Source organism: Lonchura striata, chromosome 2, assembly GCF_050655825.1.
Source record: "Lonchura striata isolate lonStrDom1 chromosome 2, ASM5065582v1, whole genome shotgun sequence".
In the NCBI taxonomy this organism is placed as follows: domain Eukaryota; kingdom Metazoa; phylum Chordata; class Aves; order Passeriformes; family Estrildidae; genus Lonchura; species Lonchura striata.
In genome coordinates this window covers 18,646,128-18,660,290 of record NC_140704.1, presented here as the reverse complement: position 1 = coordinate 18,660,290, position 14,163 = coordinate 18,646,128, and the positions used below count along the sequence as shown (strand labels likewise).

Genomic DNA, 14,163 nt, shown 5'->3' with positions numbered 1-14,163 from the left:
CTCCTAATAGGACTTCCATTCAGTTGCAGTTTCACCATGTCTAAAGAATTGTATTTTTCTAAAGTAGCTTCAAATTGCTATCTTGGAGCAATACTGTATCACTGACATCAATCTATACCTTAACCATTATAAGAATTGCACACATTTGGGGAGAAAAATAAAACTAAACACAAAATGATGTACCAACTAAGCAGCACAAATGCAAATTTCTGAATAATGGCTGCTATTTAGTACATGCTGTAAAGATATCTAGAAATGAAGATATCAAGAGTTGCATTCTATGTCATATAGGTGTTATCCTCACCAGAAGATACACAAAGCACAGCACTTAAACAAAACTACTTGCATTTTACTGCCAGCACGTTCAAGGCAATACTTTAGAAATTAACTACTTATCTGACAATTTTTATTTCTTGATTTTATATATACTATTCCTAAACAGATTCTCTCTCTCAAAACTACAGTGTAAACAGGGATTAAAAATCCAGAACTGAATTACCTACAGAACAGAGTGAAATAAGATAACAATTAATGCAATACTGTAATTAGTCTGCTAGGATTTTTATTATGTATCATTACTTTAATTTTAAAATTTTTTGTTTTATAACATAAGGCTATTAAAATGCTGTGTACAAGTTTGGGCCCAGAGTGAATAATAGGAAAAGACTGATCAGGGGAAGGAGAAAAGCAGGGGAAAGTGCAGAACTTGTGAAAATACAGCATGAAAACTATCCTCTAAGGAAGTTTGTATTTTCCCCTAATAAAAGACGGAGGTTTCCACAGTCTCTTCCCCATCAAAGGAAAATGTTTCTACTACTGAAAGAAGATTTCTCCTGAAAATACAACACATCCATTTTTAAATTTTTCCATTTTCAACAGCTATTTCTAAGGCATGTACACACCAAAGCAGAATTCCTCTGCTGAAACACCAGCTTGCTTCCAGCTTGATTACTGCCAATGAGTTGGTTCATATTGCCATTGTTTCATAGGTTTATTTTCAACTCTCAGCTAAGGGGAAGGAAGAGACAGTGACTAAATATACATTCTAAGCTCAAAGAAACATTAAATCCTTGAGATGTGGACTTAATAGACCTGTATGAAATACAAATTAAAATGAGATGCAAAAATATCTTTTAAAAAATTAGGCATTGAGATTATGATAACCTTGACAAATCAGTACCTCTAGTTGGTATTTTGGATAAAATACAACTTATTTCTTCTCTACCACACAGGTGCTGGGTATTATTTTTGGAGCACTCATGATTAACAAGTCATGATTATGTTTTATCAGTTAAAAACCTAATAAAAGATATTAAAAACTGTTCTGCAATATTCTTCCAATTACTTCAAACAACAAACAAGCAAAAAAGAAGTTACGGTGTTTTCAGTTGTATCTGAGGAATTGAAACTTTAGTTTTATTTGGGAGCGGCAGGATTATTTGTGTAAGAGATCAAGACAAAAGGTATTTTATCTGTTCAAAGCTTCAGCAAAGCAAAAGATCCCAAGACAAGTCTGAAATTATAAAGTTAAACATTTATGTTGTTTCACCCTGAGAAGTTGAAATAAAAATGTATGATCTTAGTTACCAGAAATAATGTAGAGATTGTTTTGTTTCCCCTCATCTACCAACACAGCTACTTCATAAACATCATCGTTTGCTTGTCTTCAAACAAAATACAATTATTTAAACACTACTATAGCAAATAAAAAACAGGAAATAATTTACTGGCCATGGTTTTATCTAAACCATGGACGTGATCTTCATCAACATATCAGCTTATTGTAATTAAGCCTCTAAAAGGTTGAAGAGTATTATAATATCAACAAATAACTAAATAATGGGATATTATTGTCAATTATTTAATTACAACTGGCACATGTTAATTTCTAAAACAATAAGTCTGCCTGCTAACCCATTCTCCACAATACCCTCAAACATGAAACAGAGGACCATCATACATTCCAAACATTTTGCCAATTAAGGCTACCTATAGGTAGTTAGGCAGTGTTCCAGATCCTCTAGGACCTGCACTGAACAAAAGTCGTTGGTTTTTGAGAAAAGACTCTCATCTCTACAGAACATCCTACCAGTGTAAGATTCTAAATAAGCTATAAGGAATGATTCTTTCCAACCAATAAAGAAACACCTCCCACATTGATATCAGCTGCTCTAAGAGACCTGATTCTGCTGGCCACCTTCAGTAACACTTCCATAAAAGCCAAAGCTTTTAAACACGGAGTTAAGAGTTGGCATTTCTGCAGACTAAGACATTATTTTACATATTACAGCATAAATCTATAGACTAGAGAAAGCCATGACAACACTAAGGTTTTACTTGTTTTAAAGAAACAACATGTTAGATTGCTTTATTTACTACAGAAATCTCAATCTCAGTTACATCTAAGGAGGGGAAAGTAAAACTTGTATGGGCATCTCAGTAGCAGAAGGATCTGGTAATGTTACCGACAGCAAGTGCTGCTGATTCACTGATTTCTCCAACACTGCTTCAGGTTTGCAAGTTTTACCATCAATTGTTGCAAATAACCTGTCACACTGTCACTCTCAGGTGGATACAGACACCATGAGTATCACCTTATTTACTGATAAATATCCTCCCAGAGCAATACTGTCCCACCATACTTTCAAGGTTGAACATCTCTTTGTTTTGTGCTAGAATTGGTTCTCAGAAATACAAAACTGCAAGTCTACACTTAGGTAGGTCATAGTCTGGCTTCTCATGCATGAAAATATGTAAGTATATGCAAGTATTCATTTTCTAATGCCCAACATTTCATCAAACACAGTGTCCATGCACCTAGTTACATGACCTCTAGGCAGAACTTAAAAGTTAAATCTTGTACGTTTTTTTAATAATCCTTTATATTTTAAACAAGTATTTTAGCATAGAAGCAAAATTAACATTTGAAGGAATCAAAAGAATGTCAGAAGTTAAACACATTTCTTAAGGTTCTCTGCTGGATTTTCACTTTTTTGTCTAAAGGGCAATACATGTCAGATTCAAAGAGTGGGAATGAAGACGAAACATTCTTCTCCCTATTTATGATGTACTTTTGGCAGCTGGTTGAATTCTGACAATGAAAAACACATTACTAAATTTCATTTTGCTCAGCATCATTTTCATACTCTCTAGTATTACCATGAAAAGCTCTCTCATACTACAGATATATAAGTAGGAACATAAAAAGGAATTTTTCACAACAAAAAATAAATGAAATATACAAATGCACATTTGCCTTCCATTCTTTTAAAATTAAACTCCTGCTCAAGATGAACAAAGTTTTAAGTCTGGTCTCCTCCTCTGCCTATACAAATTTAGAGTCCCACAGAGTTCATGTCCACCTCTACAATAAATCAAACAACTGGTGTAGTACACAGTACAAGCATATTACTCCATTGCCTTCCATTCCTAATGTAACTATGATTACTAATGAAGCTAAAAAAAAGTCTCATTGTGTTCCCAAGACAATTCTTGGTGAACACATAACATATCAGATATTGCCATAGGCAAACAGTGATTAGGTCAAGGGGAAAAAATAATCAATGTCTACATAGTTTTCACTTACCAACATACACAATTCAAAACCTAAATTGTTCCCTTGAGTGCAATGCAGTTATACAACAAGACTTAGTTACTCACAATTTAGCAACTGCTTCTAATGCAGTAAATGTGCTCAATTCATCTTGGGTTTTAAATATGTCTGCCAATGTCTTCAAATAGGTGGCAGTATCTTTATTAGCAATGGGAAGTCACATGGTCCCGGAACCAACTATGCAGATGGGAATCGTGTTTCTATTCACCTGCAGTTTGTCCAATCACTAGTTAACGGGTGAAAGGAAAATTACATCAGTATATCTATTTCACTGCAGTGCTGCTGAATGACTGTGTAGAATTTTCCACAGCCATGTTACTGAAGCTATATGGCAAAAGTAACAACTGTATAGAGCACCAGCTGACTGTATTTCAAGTCTGAACTTGTTAGTAACATCAGTGCAGGCAAGCTTTCATGAGGCCTTTTTTTAGCCTTCCCGAACTATAAACCAAACCTAGAAAACGTATGCGTTTGGATTTTCTAATTTTATTTTGTTATTATTACAGAGCAATTCAATTGTATTTGGTTACTTTGATAAAAGTATTTCATTCAGTACTTCCATGCAGAAGAGGGTAAAAGTCACTAATTTCCTTCTAGTGAGCATCAGCCATATAAGCTGAAGCAGAATGGTAGGAAACAAAGTAAGCTTTGTAAATTTACAATCACCTGTTTTTCTACTGTGATTTCAAACTGCAGGATATACAGCCTGTCCCACAAAACTTGCAAACAAGCAGGCACAGATAACTGGACAAAAGCTACCACCGCCTATTAAATGTTTTGTCAACACTGATACTATTTGTCTTCAGTGAAGTCCATAGAAAACGAGTATTCCTAAGTGTCAGAGCACAAACAAACATGACTGTACGTCAATAATCAAATATCCACTGTCCTCATTCCTTAAGCAGCATCAAGGAACTCAGGGTGATTGCCTCCTTAGTGTCTCATTATCATATGGAGACAGAAGAGTGACAGCTGTGGCTCCACAACCCCTCTCTAGGTAACTCTTAGGATGGAAACCATATAGCTAAGACGTTTTTTCCTTATTCTTTACCCCGCCTTTGGCTTAGCACAAGCTGACACAGACCCTCATACCACTCCCAGATTTCCTTCACACATACTCACTGCAACCTGGTCCTAATTTAAGCTCCCGTGACCAGATTAGTTCCAAGAAGTACACCTGAATTTGCCAAGTCTGCATGTGGAAAAACATTTATGAGGGAAATAGAATCTTGTAGAAAATTCCAGAGGTGGGAAGGACCTGCTGGCAATCCTGAAGAATATAACTCTAAGAAAGGAAAACAAGTGTCTCCCAGAAGACCAGGCATTATCTGTGAACTTTCATAGTTAATAGATACCAGCTGAGTTTTGGCTTAAATTTCTCACTGCATAACCTTTGTTCAATTACCCTGTATTTTTACTGAACTTCTTTCTAAGACACTCATCTTTTCCAAGAATGTAAAATGAGTTAAACTCAAATTTGTTGCTTGTCTACAGATGAATACTCAGAGCATACGCAGGCAGGAGGAGAGATCTGCTCTGCTGCAAACCCAGCCATGTGTCTCACAACATTCCATTGATTTAAACTGAATGACAGCACAGCAGGGAAATACATAGGAACTAAAAATAATGCTAAAAAGGTGTTTTAATGCTTTTTTATGCTGCTACGTTTTAAAGCAATTCATGAAATGAAAATGAATACAAACCAGCACAATGTATTCCTGTAAGCTTCTGATAACTGGCACAATCCCTTCACTGGCATGTTTGTTTCCAGGGGAGTGTGTCAAATGAAAGAAGACTCTGGTTTCAGCCTAGCATGCCAAATGAATGAAAATTCTGCTGCCTCATGCTTGAGAAACCAAAAAAAGTGTTCTCCTCAGCATATGTGCACAATTATATGGGCTTAGGTTTTCTCCACCAACATGAACAACACTATTTATATATAATCTTTTTTTCCTTTCCACTATTTTACCTTCTGCATTTTTTCAGAAATAGATTACTTAGGAAAAATTAGATTGTCCAAGAGAACAATTTCATGTACAATTGTAAGCGTATATTTTAACACAAACTTTGTCTTTGAGAGTCAGAACACTCATCAACTCTCAAAAGCTTTAGAATTACTCTTCAAATTCACACTAAACAGAGGCTACCAAACAACGAGGACAACTCAAGCCAATATTGACTAATTAAAAATTATTCTTAGTGCTGTATTTTATTTCCATTTAGTTTCCTATTCTGATACTTAAAAAAAAATTAATTAGTAGATATTCTTTACTTATTTCACATGCTTTTCCAGGAGCACTATTACATATTTATTTTTACTCTATTTGATATATTACATTTATTTTTTACATAGTTACATGTCTTACATATTTTATAACATAGATTGTTAAGATAGTTGTATATATTTATATTTACATATATAAATACATCTAAATAATTAATATAAAAATATAATTTATAATATAAAAATATATTTATGTGTATAGTTACTATAGTTAGATAGTTATATATATTTTTATATGTGTATATGTGTGTGTGCATATAAGCTAAAGTAAGTTGTTTCTTGTTTCTTTTCTTAAAAATCTGCCTATTACATCTGATATTTTCAGCCTACAGCTCTCACATGAAAACATTACCTACAAAATTGCTGATCCTGCAAAATATTCCATTTTCAGAGGAACTAAGTTGCTACGAAGAAAGACTACTGCTTTTGCAGTCCAGGTTGGCAGGGAAAGCAGAATGTGGTGTCTCCTGCAGTGCATTTCATGCTCAATGCCTTTGCTCTCAGATAGCACAGCCCCTTGATTGACAAGAGGTGACACTATACCCAAGGACAGCTGCATGCAGTCCACATTCACCACTGTGGAGTGTAAGCAAAGATTTTAGGGTGTTGCATCTGACAAGTTCCAACCCTTCCCATGATGTAATGTCAAAAATATGCTGCTATTTGACTATTTGCTATTTATTTATATAGTCTTCTTGCTACATTTCTGCTTCAGAATGTTTCCAGCTTCTTTTCTTAGGGTAAAGAATTAAAGGAAATTAGAAAATCAGCAAGGCTACAATCCATACCACACCTTTACCTCTTCCTCCTTTTGCTATTCCTGCTCTCATTACACCCTTACACCAGAACTGACCCATACACTCTGACACACCTAGACATCTTTTCAAAAAATGCTTCCCTGATTTCAGTTCAAGGGTAACTTTTTGGAGGGAGATATCTAACAACTACAGACTAAGGTCTTAATGAAAACTAAATACCTATGTAAAAAAGTAAATAATAAATTAATAACCTCCCCTAAAATTGTTTGAGCTTCTAATTACTGAAGTTCTTCCTGTGACACCTAAACAGTTACTGTCACTTCTGTGGCTACAACTTCAATTGCTAAAACTTTGTATATTTTTGTAAAGTCATTACACTCTTTCTGTTGGCCAAAAAATGAAGAAAGAGCATTTGTGGGCCAGGATATAGGAGATATGACTGATAGCATAAAATCATACAAGAACCAAACACAGCACAATTACCTTCAACACAGAAGTTTTCAAAAATCTACCCATTATCTTATGCATCAACAACATTTACAAGGTGAATAATCCCCACAGGCATTAATTTCTAGAATAAACATTAACTATTTATTAGCAACTTCTTCACCGTATCAGCAGTGAAGGACACCAATTTATATGCCCATACACCCAGGCACATCCATCATACGTATTTTCACATATATACACATACTAGTTTAAAAACAGGTGTAAACAACCTTACGTCCCCAGCAGCCTTAATGTTTATAATGCTCTAATTTATACTTGTAATTGTTGCTCAACTTCATGGAACATTTTAAGAACACACACAGTTAAAAAAGTTTGGAAATCATTGTGTTACCATTTTTGTATGCTGACTTTACTAATGCTTTTAATGTACAGCATTATTTTAAACAAATGACAAAAACTTGGGTATCATAAAGCTTCTTTTGCAAGCACAAAACAAAATGGAAAGAAAATAAAAATAAATCATACCTTAAATATTTAAAGGCTCTAACAGTCAAAAATTAAAAGGTGCATCAAACAGGATTTTATGAAGCCCGTGTCCCAAGCCCACACTCAGCATTTTAACTGCCAGGTGAATTACAGAATTATGATTAATCAGGTAGTTAACCCCAACCTGAAAAACCTACACGATGCAGTCCAAGAGAACTAGTTTTAAAAAATCCAAACAAAAAGGAGAATTGCTGTAAAAAAATATGACATTATTTCCTAAATGAACGACTGATGATCTACATCTGGACAGAATTCAGCAAGTACAAAAACATAGGACAGAAAAAAGCAGTTAGGCAGAAATTATCAGTAAATCACAAGCTGAGTGTGAGTCAGAGGCATGATGCTGCCTTTCTGTGCTGCACAGCACTGTGACACCAGCAGTATGGCAACAATGTCACACAGCAATTGTAAGCCCTCAGCAGATCGCTGCATCCAGTTCAAACAATACAATTAATGACAGCCAGGGACATGTTCAGATGACAAACAAAGAAATCTTACTAATAAGAGGTCTAAAAGAATAGAACAGTGACTTGTTCAGAGAAACCAAAAGGACAAGAGTGACTTAAGCTTGCAGAAAAGGCAGCTGACACAAGGAAATAACATATTTAAATATGCAAAAGGTTGCTTTAAAGGAAAACTTTAATTATTGCTTTGTCTGATCTACCTGGGGCTAAGCACTATCAGTTAGCTGGCAGCACAGGAAGATTCAAGACAGGTACCAGGAAAACATCCCAAAAGCAACACTAGCATATCACTGGAAATGACTGCTGAAACAGACTGCTGAAGTCTCCTTTACAAGCAAGTCTCGCATAAATTTATTAGGCGGGACTTCGATTTAACCAGCTCTGTCACAGCAGGGTACAGTAGGTCACTAACAGTCTTATATTTTAGAATTTAAATACCCTTTTGATGATCAATTTAATAATTACTCTGAAAATATTCCAACTGGATTTACTGCATTTGTTTATGTAGTTTAAAAGGTCCTAGCTGAAAGACAATATTCTTGTCACACTGAAGATGACAGATGTTCATGCTGGAAGAGTACATGGAATTTTCACAGAACCTAAAAGGGTTTCGAGAGGAGTGGCAAATAAAAAGGGGTGGCAGGAAACACTTGGTTGCTATGAAAACCCATGGGACCCCACTCCATGACTTGCACCACTAGGCAGCAGGATTATTTGTCCTGTTACACAGCAGCTGCTCCAAACTAAGAAAGTCATCCCATAGCAGATGATCACAAGTAAGGCATCCATATAATTTGAGTTTAGAATACTTTTCCATCCATTACCAGCTTTAACCTTGAAAGATGGTAATACAGAACAGATATGATAAGCAAAGTTCCTTGACAATGTCAGATGAAAATAAGGACTACGCTAAACAAGAAAAACAAGCAGAAATTTCTACAATTAAAACTTTTTTAAAAATTTAACTGTTTCTTTAAAAATGTTCTGTATCTGGTTTATTATAAATACATCCTTAAATGCTACAACAAAACCACATAAATTAGGATAGGGTGGGGCTGCTGTAGTAAACCACATCCATGCAGAGTAGGCATAATTTCTTCATTTAAGACAGAAAGCAGGCGAACCTCTCTCCAAATCTTAAATATATTATGTATGTTTACAATATATGTATATATTTTTCACTTAATACAGTTCATATTTGCTTCCACTCTACTTTTCCTATAATATTACTGAAGGGCTCATTTTGTAGAAGCAATGTTATTTTTCTTAGGTTAAGGACACTCAGAAGTAGCTCTGTCCACTGAACTTGAGCTGTGAGATCCTGATGTACCTGAGTCCACAGTCTTTCATCTTTTTTTTTATCCTTCTAGAGCCTGAAAGAAGACATGAAGCATTTACTGAGATCAAGTAGTTTCTCATGTCACTGCTGCAAAATCCACATTGTTCAGTTTGAATAAATTCTTAGCACCTTTTTCCAGAAAATAATCAATGTTAAATGAAAAAAGTAGACAATACCACCTCATGTGTGAGGTGGTAATATTTATCATTAATAAAACCATATTAGGGGAATGCCACTCTCCTACCACAAGGCAAAATTGTTTCACTATTTATTTTTGGTATATAAAACAGGAAATGTCTACAAATCCTGAGCTATGGGCCATTCATTTAAGAGTTGGACTTGATTCATGAGGATCCCTTCCAACTCAGAATGTTCTGTGACCTTAAAAACCATCAAATGTAAGCAGTTACAAGGTAAAATAATTTTTTTTTAACTTCAAACCCAACTGATCAGAAGTGGCAAAATGCTACATACTTTTAATCAAAGATTCTTCATTACTCTATGTTAAGGTAACTTAGAGATTATACAGGATACTAATACTTCTGAAACCCCTAAAATACATTTTTAAAGGTATTAATTTATTCAAAATTTATTTCTATGAGTATTTTTCTCAAAAACATTGCTTTAAATAACTAGGTTTATAAAGAACTATCAGCAGCATTTGTCAAATTCTTTCCTTCTTTATTCAGAATACTTTCTACTGAGCTAGTTAGGATTTAGCCCTACCCATCATGTAGGAGAGCCGTATAATGATCCCTTTATACTCATTAACTACCATTTTAATGAGCTATTACTACCTCGGGACTCAGAAGACCTCAGGGAGGTTGTAACATGCCACTACCTATATAGTAATTCACTGCTGAGTTAGTACATAGCCTCCTTGAAAGAATATAGGAATGCCCTCCATCACTGTGTTTAGATCAGATGCCAGCATCAGCAAAATTTTTGCATGTCAGACACATCCCATCCTAAAACTTAAAAAGCATCTCAGTTAAACTCCAATAAGCTTAGCAGATTACTGTAAGTATAGCCCACCATGTTGCTAAATGTTTGCACACTCCTAACAAAATGAGCTGAAATCATGAGCATTGTCTGACCACTTCAACTCACAGTTTGATGGCATAAAATATTGCAAATCTGATTAAGGGCCAGGGTAGGAGGAAGGAGACATTATCATTGCACAAGGCTATTGGCAAAATCTGCCAGAATCTGTATGAGTCATAAATTAGGCAGCTGATGTCCAAAGGTACACAGATAAAGAAATCAAGTTCAGCATTAGAAACCATCAATTAAATCTCACACAGAAAATTAATTTACAAGCAGCTGAAGCCTAAATAATATTAAAATTTAAAAGTTGTGGACATATGTGAAAAGCCACATAAATGCAACGACTTACAATGGGACCAACTTGAAGACAGCCTTTCCCATTCAGTAGCAATTTTGTATGGAAAACTGGTATTATGGTCGCTTAAAATGCTTATCTGACATTATTTCTAGCGAGAATGAACCAAATAATCCTTAAGGAAGATAATTACCTCTCAAGATTTATGGCAGCTGTGGGCAGATACTGTTACACACAGCGGCATGCTGTTCCCTGAATTGCCCTCTGTGTTTTTCAAATCAAAATGTTTTAACTGAACCACACAGGTCCAAGCAAGGGGCAGAAAGATACCTTCCCTGCTTTTCATAAAGCCACTCCCTACAAGCAGTTATTGCTCTTCTCTTCCAGTACTTTGGAGGCATCTTTTGCATCAGGGAAGGAGGGGGGTAATTCATGCTGATCCATAAACTGCCTCCTCTTTTGGCCTGCAAGAGCTGAACCAGACACTGAAGTACAGACAAGAGACAGAGCACAGGTCTAACACAGGGAAGAGAAGCAGAAAAGATGAGCGAAGGAAACACTTCTGACCTACTTCAAGTGTTCTTCAGTCAGCTGAGTGCAACACCCAACACCCTAATCACTACAAAAGGCAGTGGGTATCAACCACATGTACATCCCTGTTTCTCTCCTCATGCACAAAAATAATTCAGCAAAAACAAGCCTTTCATGCCAGTAGGCTAGATAGTTCATCACCACCCTTGGAACACTGAGAAAGGCACAGTAACAGCCCTTACTAAATACTCACCCTGAAGTCATGACTGAAACAGATTGGGAAATGTTCCCTGCTCCTGAGAGAAAAACAAGTAAAGGAGGTAATGTAAGGTCAGTTTTTCAGCCACTGATATTCACAGGTAGCAGCTGTATGGATTGTATTTGCCTCCCATCATGTGTCATCCACTCATAGAGATCTGTCCTCGAGTCACAAAAGCAGAGTTGAAACTGATCTACTAAAAGAAATCTCTTGCTTCCTCCATTTCCCTACCATCATAAGCAGAAGTAACAGGTAAGAGGAATTTTCTTCTGATACCTGTATTTCAAGGACACCTCCTCAGACAAAGAATTACAAAGCAGAAAAGAGAGCAATAGCCAACTGCAGGACCTATAAAGTTGGGTGAGTAGAGCTGGTAGCAAGACAAACACTGCAAAAGGCTAAAAAAAACCAAATAAAGAGGGAAAGTATGCCTTTTTCTATGCCTGTGGAAAAGAAGAATCAGCAGCTGAGTGAGCAGCAATAAAAACTTGGCACAGGTTACATCCCATTAACTGTGCTACCAGAAATCTTTTTCAGCCTGCAGAAGACAGTGGCTACTACCAATTCATTATGTGCCTCTCAACATGGGTTACAGGATTATCAGCATCAAAGATAACGGCAAAAGTTGGGAGATAAAACTGTGGTCCTGCTGCCTCAAGTAGAAACACTGGGAAATGTAGAACATTTCAAATGTATAAGGTTTAAATGAAGCAAGGATAAATCCTAACATGGCTTCTCATCCAAGTTTCAAGTTAGGAAGTCAAGACCAAAAGAAAAATTGCCATACAAGCAAAAATATAATTAGTAGGTAATTTTTCAAATGGGGAAAGGAAAGAACTACAAGTACAAGCTACTACATGGAAATAAGCATTCTGTTACTGACAATCCTGCAAGTAACAGTAATACACCAAAACTGCATTTCCCTCTGTGCCATAATCCCAGCCATGGAATTTAATCCATGGAGAGTTTTTTCCCATCAGATGCAATTTCTTCTTCTCGTAACTTGTCTTTTTTGGAAGGAAGAAAACCCAAAGACAATACAGTGGTGGCAGAAATACTGCAAAATTAATTCTGAAAAAATCTGTCCCATTAAGTACCATTGGATTACATAACAGAAATATTTACTTCAAAGTGAAAAAATCAGGAAGCAGGAAGAAAGGATTAAAATTAATCTGTTTCCTCATCTAGCTCCCCTCTTTCAATCAGTACCACACAAACCCTGAGCCAACTTTAAGCAGATGCCAGCAGTGGAAGCTGAATACCCTGTGGCAATGTCAACAAAGAGCAAACAGACCTAAAGGATAACAATATTTGGTCAAATTCTGGTTTTGTTCTTTGAATCAAGAGTAAGGGCGAAACTTTATAAGCAGCAAGAGAAGGTATGGTTAAAAAATTATGAGATTGCCAAAAGATAAGAGGTTAATTTGAATTTAATTCCATCTAAAATGTAAACTTACCTTTAAAAATTAGTAGATAACAGAAATATGATAAAGATAATACATGCTACAAACAACAATGAATATTCCAAACAAGTAAAGGGGATTTGGGAAGAACTCAGGCTCTCCCTGAAAAGGAACTACAATCTGTCGTTACTCCAGCCACTCTGTCTTTATGCCACAAGCACAAGATGACTGCTTACCCAGCGAGCAGCTATTCAAGATTTTTCTCCACGCATTTATTCATGTGTGGCCTCATCTGCTCGTAGCTGCATGCTGTTCAAACAAGTTTGGAAGCTGTGGCTATTTGTTTTGAAGTCTATCTTGATGGCATCAGAGTTCATCAGTATTAATCACCATTGTAGCCTCTTAAGAGACAAGCGGACATTACTTACCTTTTTTAATATATCATAAAATTAGGCACAGATTAAGGTAAAATCACCAGTATCTCAGGTGCTAATTTTATCTCAGATATGATTTTTCCAAGCGCTCAGTATCAAACAACATTTCATACATTCAGGGCACAGACTTTAATCGACTTCAGCTGCAGCTGCAAACCCTCAGCATTTCTGCATATAAGGCCCTAGTATCTCAAATTATGCAACCAGAATTGCAGAGCACTCAAATCAATTAGTCACCACTTGGGAAAAGTTTCCTTTAAACGACTTGCCGAGCATCACATAGGAATTCTGTGGCAGAGAGAGGAACAGAATTTAATCCTCAAGGGCACTTTTCGTCTGACTAGCTTACCCATGAAACCATTTCCCCCCGCAATCTTCTCCCCCACTCTCTACATACCCTCAACATCTACAGGTTAAACAGTTTTTACAGACAACAGTCTCTTTCAATACATAAGCCTGAAGCTGCACTGGGGCCAAATCTCTCCCTGAGCCTGAATAAGTAAAGACCCTGTAGAATATAATGTAGTGAATTAAAAATCATCACAATGAACAAGCACAAAGAAACCAAATTAAGATTTGAAACATTCTGAAAACTGACATTCCCTAATTTTAGAGTATGCAGCCCCAGAAATTTGTTCCTAGTCTTTTAAAAGTGATATTAAGGTACATGGCTGCTGTACAAAAAGACAGAGAAACAAGCAGATTTGGAAAGGAATAAAAATTTGCATAACCAATGCAGA

At 36.0% G+C, this 14,163-nt stretch overlaps 1 protein-coding gene across 2 annotated transcripts in view; it reads right to left on the bottom strand.

Moving 5' to 3' along the window:
• The window catches only part of DNAJC1 (DnaJ heat shock protein family (Hsp40) member C1), a 108,986-nt gene that overhangs the window by 72,117 nt on the left and 22,706 nt on the right, over window positions 1–14,163 (bottom strand). Inside the window, exon 1 of one of the 2 annotated variants that reach the window (XM_085565615.1) lies at window positions 903–6,040. The exons of the other annotated variant lie outside the window; for it this stretch is intronic. Coding sequence (XP_085421741.1) covers window positions 903–971 — 69 coding nt within the window. The 5' untranslated portion in view covers window positions 972–6,040. Of the gene's footprint in view, window positions 1–902; window positions 6,041–14,163 lie in introns of those variants that run through there. 2 annotated transcript variants of the gene reach the window in all.